General features: G+C 37.5%; 1 protein-coding gene across 1 annotated transcript in view; it reads left to right on the forward strand.

Annotated features, from left to right (window-relative positions):
- The window catches only part of MSH2 (mutS homolog 2), a gene marked incomplete at its 5' end in the record, with an annotated part of 49943 nt that extends 40700 nt beyond the window's left edge, over nt 1–9243 (forward strand). Inside the window, 4 exons of the mRNA XM_010180978.1 lie at nt 916–1120; nt 1497–1744; nt 5598–5770; nt 8845–9243. Of these exons, the coding sequence (XP_010179280.1) occupies nt 916–1120; nt 1497–1744; nt 5598–5770; nt 8845–9015 (797 nt within the window). The remainder of the gene's footprint in view (nt 1–915; nt 1121–1496; nt 1745–5597; nt 5771–8844) is intronic.
- Between the last annotated feature and the right edge of the window lie 1395 nt (nt 9244–10638).

A 10638-nucleotide genomic window follows, 5' to 3' on the forward strand; every position in this document is an offset into this window, starting at 1 on the left:
CACTAGCCATCAATTGTACTGTAGCCATGTAGGCAGCTTCTGTAGGCAAGGTTTTAAGCACCCTCTTTGTTTAATATTAAAGTTGATTTTAAATGCAAAACATGTTTTAATGACTGTGCCCTTTTTTCCCCTATTCTCTGGTGTGATTAAGATAATTTTACTACACAGGAAAACATTTTTAGTGTTTATACATTTAATTGAATTTTAATTTCCATCCAGATGTCCTAAGTAGCAAAGATCTGAAATTAGAGAATGATTAATGAACACTTCTAACATAATCAAAAAGAAATACTAAAAATCTGAATAAATATATGGTAACATGCTTATTTTTCTGGTTGGCAAAAACCTAAAATTGGTTTTAATGATCATTTTTCTGGAAAATACTTTTTATTTAGTTTTTACTTCAGGTAGTTTTAACTTCTTAATATCTGTTTTAGCTGGTTCAGAATTCCTTTAGATTGTAATTTCAATCACCCCATTAGCTTGTACCCAGTCTGTAACTAAGCTATTTCATTTTTACAGGCAAATTGTAATTGTTGTTTGAGGTGAAAGAAAATTATTTTTATTCTTAAGCAGTGATACAGATGACTTCACAACTTATTAGTTTTAGGTATGGGCATGTTGTTTTCACTGACTGCTTATACTTCTGAGAAGTCTGAAAACTTACAAAGCCCCTAATGCTCTCTGATCACCTTTCTTTTGAAAGAGCAGCATTCAGTAAGATACATAAGCAAGCCTTATCGGTAGTGGAGCTATTTGTAGCAGACTTGTCTGATAGGTGCAACTCTTTCCTGGCAAGAGAGTAATAAGGTTAAATGTTCTTGTTTTTCATTTAGAGCCTATTCTTTTACAGTTCAACAGTTCATTTAAAGGAGATGATGATTTCTTAATTACTTTGCAAAATTTCTTCTTTAGGCCCTAACATGGGGGGAAAATCAACATACATCCGACAGACAGGGGTGATTGTGCTTATGGCCCAAATTGGGTGTTTTGTACCCTGTGACTCTGCAGAAATAACCATTGTGGATTGTATCCTGGCTCGGGTGGGAGCTGGAGACAGCCAGCTGAAAGGCGTCTCTACTTTCATGGCTGAAATGTTAGAAACTGCTTCAATCCTTAGGTAAGCCCTGTGCTTATTTGATTTTGTTGGTTGGGGTTGAGGGGGAAGGAGATGCTCTAAGAAAGATGCATTTAAGAATTCCTTTTATGTAGGATCTCAGTAGAGGAGGACCTCAAGTCCTTTTTAGCAGGCCCCTAAGTTCTTGAAAGCCTTCTGTTTATTTAGTGGTTGTATAGAGCTGCTACTAGGAGGCCAAAGTCTAAATGAGCCTGAGAAACACATTTGGAATTATCTGTATGACACTGTGTGTACACTTTATTTGTATGTTGTTACGTAAAGAGGAAAGGTCTTTTGCCTCTACAACATAGCTTGTGGTACTCCAATATCTGGATTTCATGCTGTTTTCAACTGTCATAAAATGCTTTTCTGTTTTTAGAACAGCATCTGAAAACTCCCTGATAATCATTGACGAGCTGGGAAGAGGAACTTCTACCTATGATGGCTTTGGCTTAGCATGGGCTATTTCAGAATACATTGCTAGCAAAATCTGTGCTTTCTGTATGTTTGCTACACATTTTCATGAACTGACAGCTCTTGCTGACCAAGTGCCAACAGTAAATAACCTACATGTCACTGCTTTGACCAGTGATGACACACTGACAATGCTTTATCGTGTCAAAGAAGGTAAGACTGTGTTAATGGTGGTGAACAGGGTAGACTTTATTTTGCACTGAGAGAGGAAGAAATATTCATGGAAAATAAGATACTTCATATGTCATACTCTAGGCTTAGGGTCTATAATAGATGTCTTCTATCCATAGAAGATTTACTGTTCGGTAAATCATATAAAAAAGACTTACTTTCCTTGAACTGTTCCTTTAAAAGAAATGAGTGCAACTTTTATGTGCTGACAGTTTTAAATAATGTCTATTATATTGCAGTCAAGCTCAGTCACTGAAGAAAGATGTCGCCCAATTTATGCAGTAGTTTGATATAGGAAAAATCATGTATTTAGTTTTTGGCAAATGGCCTCACAGTAAAACAACAAATAGCCTGTTGTTTTGTTAGTGCAAGATAAGTCAGATGTATTTAATTAAAATCCTGTAGTGGATCCAGTTATTCCTTTTGGTATTAAATTAGATAATTCTTAATTGGGCATAAATTTCATTTGTTAACTGCAGTAAGTGGTTTCTCCTGCATCTCTCCACGGCAAATCATTTCTTCTTGCTCCCTTCAGCAGAAGCCTGTATTTATGCTAGATAAAGCAGGACTGTGTAACTGTAGCTTGCAAGGTGTGATCACTTACAGCATTCTAATTTAGTTGTAAATTCCACAGTGATTTTGTTGTTCTCATAAGAGTGTTTCAGTCAGGTTGCCTACCTCTGAACTAAGATTTTAATGTTAAAATGTGATAAGAGTGGTGTTACGCTATATTTTCACTTAAAAAATGCCTCTTAATTTTCTTTTTCTGATTTCCACAATGAAGGAATTAGTTAGATGACACTCAGATGGATAGAATGTGGTTGCTGTAGGACACTGTCACTGTACTGGATCAAATCAACAATTTACCTTGTGAAGAAGTTTTGTCTTCAATAAAGAATAACTATTTGAGGAGTTAAGCTATTATCTTTACTAAGACAGTTACTAAGTATCATCCATTCTTGTTAAGGCTAAGGAGCTAGTCCTTGTCTTGCATCTCAAGTCCTGGAGACTGATGTTTATATCTTTTCAGTTTAGGATTTAATCTTATGGGTACAATTGCTGAACTTCATTCCTCATTTTAAAAACTGTTTTGTCATTTTGACACAGTACCAAAGACTTACTTTTGTTTGCCTAGTTCCTCCTAGTAACTCTGCTTTTCATGATCAGTGCATATTCACTATCCATTATCTTGGAATTCTCTGCTCTTTTCTGATTTCTTTAGCTGATTTAAAACTTTTCAGTTCATTCCTTCTGGCATACAGTGTTCTGAAGTGAATCTGATATGCTGTCCAATTGTTACATTTTATGTTATGCTTTTAAAGATAACTTTTATAATCTTCACAGGCTATCACCATGCTATTAAGTGTCTTCAGATAATTGGTAAATGTGTTTTTATTGTATTCTGATCTAAGCCTCACTCAAATAGTACCATGCTAGTTTTACTTGTCTGACGTTACTAATTGACTATTTCTTACTCATGTCTTCCGGTTTTAAATCCATGAAATGACTTCATTTCTTGCCCTTTGATTACTTCTATAACTGCTTCCAATTTTGTATTCACCTGTGGGTATAGTCTTGCAATTAGCTTTCAGATACTTTTCTGTAAAGCTAGGAGATAGCTCTGAACAAGGGGAATCAAAGCATGGCCAGAAGTACTGCTCTCCTTCAGCTTTACTGAGAATTTACTTAGAGCTGGTCAGAAAATCTCTGCCTGCCACTGCATTGTTTATCTTAACTGCATCCTTGCCTTCTAAGAGCTTTATTCCTTAGAAATGACTTCTCCTCTTAAAGCACTTCTCCTAGGCAATATCCAGGCTTCACTTCCTGGTACCTGGCCTGTTCCAGTGGAGAGGTCGTGTCTACGGTCCTTCTGTAGTTGTTTGTTTCCCATCTTCTCTAGCACATGTTGAGCTCCTTCCACTAAGTGATTGTTCAGAGCCCTCTGAGTGTCTTGCTCAAATTTGTGCTTAAAATATGACTTGGTGTGCATGGGAACTGAAGACAAGTATAATCATAAATTGCTGCAAGCGTACTTTGAAACTGAGTATTTTCAATGCAGCGAGAGCTGGCAATGTGCAGTACCTTCAAACATGTGATCTTTATTTAGGTGCCTTATTTTGAGTACATAGATTGGGGGTAGAGGGAAGTAATTATGCTAAATCTAAATCTTCTGTCTTCTAATATTTAAATCCTTTGGAATAGCAACTTTTATGATAGAAAACCTAATATTCCCCAGATAGATGGGTGAATTCTCTTTCTTCAGTCCACACCCTTCCTCCTGCCCTATTTTTAAACTTGAATTAACTCACGCATTTTGGTACTGGTGAAAACTCTAGAAGCCTGATTAAGTGTTTTTCTTCAATGAATTTTGCAATTTTTAGCCATACACATATTTTCTTTGTATGTGCGGTGTCTTCATTTGATCTATTTTCTTGGAAGTGCTGTTGAGCATAGAGGCACACCAGTTTGTATCTATCTACTTAAACCTCTGTCAGATGACAGCATTATGAAATCTTAATTTTAAAATACCTGGTGTCAAATCAGGTGTCTTTCACGTCAGTTTTTGCACTTAGTGTTGTGCTCTTTCCTTTTTTTGAATTGTGTTGTTAAAGCAAGGATGGGAGTATAGGCAGCTTGGATACAGCTGTTTTGAAACGAACTACAGGTTTCATGTCACTTGAAATGTATAACTTAACCTGAAATGTACAACAAGGAACTTTGTATACAGTATTTTCATCCCTGTCTTCATGCTTCAAGAGTGTGACAATTGCTGGAAGAAGAGACACAGAAAGTGCTGTTGTCCAGGCCTCTGCTCAGGATTCTCTCAACAGAGATCTGAGTTAGCTTTCTGTCTGGGTAGGTGTGTGTTTCCAGTATAAAAATCAAGACAACTAATTTCTGCTTAAAAATATTAATTTTCTTTAAGAAATCTGAGAGACTACAAGGTTAATAAAACACAGAAAAATGTAAATGCTAAATTTTTTTACCTATTCTTCAGTTACCCAGTATTTAATGGATGATTAGTTAAGTTTTGTTTTACATGTTCAATTAATTTATTTGTAACTCCTTGCTGGAGACCAGAATTAAAAGGATGTAATATTTGTGGGTGGCCAATTGGAATTATGGTAATGTAAATGGAGTTGACAGATTGTATCAGAGGGCTTTTAATATTGAAATGAAAATTATTTTATGTAACTGTGTATACTTGGCATAGAATTATGAGAACTTTCTCAAGCAAATGTTACAAACAGTGCATTAATTGAAGTAAGTAAAGTTGAAGTTGAAAGGTTTTGAGATAATTAAAGATGAATCCTGAAGACTGAGGAGTTGCATTGTACTGTTGCAAACAAGGAGGATGATGATTGAGAATGCAACACTTCTGGTATTTTTTTAATATATATATACACACACATATGTATTCATATAAACACAGAAAAAGTGATATATATATTAAAAAAACAAATAAATGGTGCAAATTGCTATATTCTACAGGCTGTACTGAAGTATTTTAATAAAAACCATTATTCAATTTTATTCAAGTAATAGAGGGAAATTCCTTCTGCCTGAAGAGTTTTCCCTTTCTTCCTGAAGCACTTTTGGAGCTGTGCAATTACTGCTGTAAGATAGCTTAATTAAATAAGAGCATGTTCTTTAGTCTGCGTTATCATGTGCAGTCCAAAATGTAAATCAGAAAGTGCTGGGAGAACCAGAACCAAATGTTGTCATGCACTTAATTCTTCAGCATAGAGGACTGTTACAAGTCTGTTCATATAATCTCTGTGTAGCCATACCGTCATTTGAGAGATCTTTACTGGTTGTTTTTCTCTGTACCTAGGTGTCTGTGACCAGAGTTTTGGAATACATGTAGCAGAGTTGGCAGCTTTCCCAAAACATGTGATAGAAAGTGCAAGAGAGAAAGCCTTGGAGCTGGAGGAGTTTCAAAACATTGGCAAGTCCAAGGAATCTGAAGCAGAACCACCAGCCAAGAAACTCTACAGAGAAAGAGAGGTTTGCTATCAGGAACGCTTTTTAAAATTTGTTTAGCTTTGAATAGTTGAAGCAAATAGTTTTAGGATTCAGATTTCCCCAAAGCTTGAGGATAATTAACTATAATCTCATTTTTCCATAACTAAATGTTTTAGCTATGAAATTTATTAGGAGTTGAAGAGATATTCAAGGGTAGTGGGATTTTGTTTAGATTAATTTCAAGTTAACATAGGCAAGAATTTTATCTAAAAGCATAGTTGGGAGAATGAAACTAATTTTTTTTTCTTAAAGAATAATGATCAGCAGTTGTATGATAGGCATAGAACTGGAGTCATGCAAGGGACCATGTCTCTAGCTGTCCTGGGGGTTTTCTTCTGTGCTATGAACCAAGCCAGAATTTTGTATTCACTACTTTTGTTGGCTGCTTAGTTTGTGTACAATATTTCTTGGGTCTTGAGGTGTAGCTTTTGTATTAATTGCAGTTTAGATTATTCTTGGCTCTGCGGGTGGGTGCCATCTGGTTTTGCTCCCCCTTATTTGCGGGCTCAGTAATACTGATTTCTTGAAGCACGACGTGAACACATTCAGATCTGTTCATGTCGGAGAAGAGCTCATTACACTGCTTTCTCATTTATCCCTTTCCATGTCCCATCAGTACTAAGACATCTCACAAGCTGATCATATTGCAAGGCAGGTCAATTTGGACCTATAATGTCTAATTTACAAATGTCATAAAGTTCTTCCCATTAAACATGTGAAAATCTTAGCTTGGTTCTCAACTGAGAAGTAAATGTTCTTGGCTTTGTGCAGGCTTCAAGCACAAGTTGAAGAAACCCACATCTCAGCATAGATCTGATCATGTCTACATTGCATAATACACTTGTGTAAAGTCTTTTAAATGAACTGTTTTTTTTTCTCTTTTCCCTTCACTTTAAAGGAGCTTCATTAGCAGGTAGTGTAAAGGAAAACAGTAGCTTGCAGGAACATTTTATGGAATAGCCTGTGTCTTACTGCTGGATTTAGAGTCCTTACAGTGACATCCACTGCAGCCTTCCAGAAAATCCATGTGTAGCCTCATGACTTGCATTATTTTTTGCCAGTAGTCAGGTCCTCCTTGCTGCATGCATATAGATCTGCTTACAGATCTTGGTTATGTGTCCCAGCAGTTGGCCTGAAACTTCACAGCCTTGTAACTCATTTATCTCCTCTACTTCAGTGGCAATCTTGGCAATATTCCAGTATATGGAAGTCTCGAAGTGTTAGTCCATAGCCAAAGCACCTTCTATATTTAAAAAGCCTTTTGCTCTAGACAGGGGCTGTTACTTGTTATGTTATTTTCAGTTTCAGAGGTCTAATGCATTTGTTCCTGGCTCAGAAAGTGGATGTGATGTTGTGCATGACCAACCTCTGGTTTATCCTACCTTTTAGTGCCAAGAGGTTTACCCTCTGACTACCTCATTTGCTCTACTATTACCTTTCCTTTATCAGCTTGCTAGGTATCATGGTGAAGTATTTTTCAGATTAGTTGGACCTGCCTGTGTGGTCTTAAGTTGGTGTAAATTATATTGACGTGGCAAACACTTCTGACAAATACAGCATCATGTTTTATTCTTGGATTTTAAGTAATACATGCAATTTCATAAACTTTCTAGGCAATAACATGGCATAGCTTTAGATGTCTTGCCCAGGAAATTTGTCTGCCTTTGTTAACATCATAGAATCATTGAATCATTAAGGTTGGAAAAGACCTCCAAGATCATTAAATCCAACCATCAACCCAACATCACCATGTTCACTAAACCATGTCCCAAAATGCCACATCTACATGTATTTTGAACACCTCCAGGAATGGTGACTCCACCACTTCCTTGGGCAGCCTGTTCCAATGCCTGACCACTCTTAGTAAAGAAATTTTTCCTAATAACCAGTCTAAACCTCCCCTGGTGTAACTTGAAGCCATTACCTCTTGTCCTGTCACCAGTTACATGGAAGAAGAAACCAGCACCCTCCTCTCTACAACCTCCTTTCAGGCAGCTGTAGAGAGCAATAAGGTCTCCCCTCAGTCTCCTTTCCTCCAGGCTAAACAATCCCAGGTCCCTCAGCTGCTCCCCATAAGACTTGTCCTTCAGACCCCTCACCAGCTTTGTTGCTCTTCTGTGGATACACTCCAGTGTCTCAATTATAGTGAGGGGCCCAAAACTGAACACAGTATTTGAGGTACAGCCTTATGCTATTACACTTCCAAGTCGTTTGGAGTCTTCAGCACTGAAAGCACACTGCATGAGTCCTAAATAGTAAAACAAAACTAAGAAAGCTTTGTAGTAGAGTCCTAAAATGCAAAGAACTAGACAAAACTCTCTATTCTGAGCAAATTGTTTCTAATACAGGGATCCTGAATACTGCTCATTGAGATGTTTGTTCTTGCTATTTAATTCAGATTGTTTAAAAGTTCCACTTTGCCTGTTTGTATAAAAGCATATGCATAGAGCTTAATTATCATCTGTTCTCCTTGTGACGGCCACTCTCCAGTTGCTTAGTTACAATTTGTTCTTTCCTTTTACGTATTGAAACATCGCTTTTGATTTACAGGTCCTCCAAAAGTAACTAGTTTGGGTTGTATGGCCACCCTGATGCTATTCTTGCTAGCAATCCTCACCTAATGTGTTTGCACACTGGAATTAAATGGGGAACACATATAGGGTGCTCTCGATGTTACATGTTATATTACTGCTGATCAACTGGTGCTTTTTGCTCATGGATTGAAAGGGGAAAGAACTGATCCCAGTATAACTGGATTGTTCTGGTGTTTAAAACACGATAGGAAGTGCAAAAATAACGGTGCTTTGTGCCTGCAAAAAGTTTCAGGTGCTAAATCCTTGAATCATAGTATAGTTTGGGTTGGAAGGGACCTTAAAGATCATCTAGTTCCAACTGCCCTGCCATGGGCAGGGACATCTCCCACTAGACCAGGTTGGTAAAAGCCCCATCCAGTCTGGCCTAATAGTACTTCATATCTTTGGCAGAATTGGGAAAAATCCTGCTTGCAATCTAAACATTCTTTCTGTTTTCTTTTCCTTCTCCTCCCTCAATTTCAGGAAGGTGAAAAGATAATTCAGAATTTTCTTTGTCAAGTGAAAGCATTGCCCCTGACAGACATGTCAGAAGAAGACATCAAAGTCAAGCTGAAAGAGCTGAGAAATGATGTGTTGGCAAAGAACAACAGTTTTGTGAATGAAATAATTTCCCGAACGAAAGTTACATCGTGAAAGGTGTGAGAACAGGATACAGCTCTTGAAGTGCGTTTTACATTTTAAGAACTATAATTTTCTTGTCTTGTAGCTTTTATACTTTGATACTTGTACTGATTTATGTAGGCATTTTTTTATTTGATTATAATTATTTTGTAAAAAATTCTGAGCACATTCTGTGCCAGATTCCTGCTTTAGATGTGATGATTGTGTCTTTTTAGAAGTTTTCAATAAATTTTTTTTTTTCAGTATTGAGAGAATTATTGACTATAGAAAAAAAAGTGTAATATTTTACCAGAAAAAAGTATGCTAGAAAGTGCAGCAATTGAGATGGCATACAACTAACACAGCCTTGAAAAGCAACAGCGCATACACAGAATCTTTGTCCTATGCTGTGATTCTTTTCCATGTGATGCAATTATGTTAATTAATTCAGAGAAGTTTTAGTAATGCTATCAGTGCTCCATTAGAAAAAAGCAGCTCATCTAAGTGATTTGTCATGAAGCTTCTGCTCCTGTGTGGAGGTGGGAGGATTTCTTGTTTGCTCTGTGGATGGTGATGCCCGGGTCAAACATACTGCAGGCCTGCTCTTAATGCTTGAGTGGTGGTGGTAACTGGCTTGCATTCTTTGGTGGTCCTGTAATGTAAGCAGAGGCTGGAGTGAAGTTACAGTTTAACTGCAGCTTCTGAGTTGGTCGGGATTTGTGAGGTCTGTTTACAAAGAAGGAACACATTGATTTTTATCTAACATACTTTTCATACTGAGGCATTTTGAAAGCATGCAGATACAGGTTTATTTTCTCCTTGAAATCTAGCATTTTAAACTGTAGCTCTAGAACACTGTACCTATATTTAAAGCTGTCAGTGTTGAAAGATTAATGGGAAAAGTTGTTTATTGCATGAGATTATAGAAATAAAATCATGCAGGGGATACCATGCAAACTCTTGCTGTGTTCTGTAGCAGAGATTGCATCAGTGGGTGTCTGCTGGGACAGCAGTGGTGTGGTTTAAGTTGTGCTGTAGCTCTGCGTCAAGGATTGATCTGTTGCACTGGTCTGCATTTAAATGTTTCAACAGTAGTCATAAGAGATGTTATCCAGCAGTTAAACAATACATTTGTTTGTGGTTAGACTAGAACTTGGAAAAAAAGACATACAGCTCAACAGAAGAAAATAAAGGTTGGTTTGTGATAGTCGTTTGGATTCTGTGTTATTATTTGAGTGTCAACTCTTTCCACCCTGGATGTGGTGCATCAGTACAGCATGTCGGCAGTATGCTGAGGAAAGGCTGCTTTTGGTTTTGTATTGCAGCTGGAGGCTGATAGAGCCGTTCCTGTGTAACCAGATTTGCCTCTCCTCAAGGGTGAAAGCAGTACCTGTGTGTGTTACTTGGGAGTGATGGGGTACCCTACCTGGACCAGCTCCAGGCAGCACCTTCTCCTCTGTGCCTCAAAATGGGAGTTCTGTAACTGCAACAAAAAGGGTTCGGTTTTTCTCATGCCCTTCAACACTCACAAGGAAGAAAGGTGCAAGTTAATGGAATTTTAAAGACTCATCTTTTTAACTGTTTTCTCCTTTACGCTGTGCTTCCCACCCCTCTGAGTGTACTGCTGCTGCCAGACATAGGCCAGAGAGGATCCGC

The sequence above is a fragment of the Mesitornis unicolor genome, unplaced genomic scaffold (assembly GCF_000695765.1).
Source record: "Mesitornis unicolor isolate BGI_N332 unplaced genomic scaffold, ASM69576v1 scaffold12890, whole genome shotgun sequence".
NCBI lineage: Eukaryota > Metazoa > Chordata > Aves > Mesitornithiformes > Mesitornithidae > Mesitornis > Mesitornis unicolor.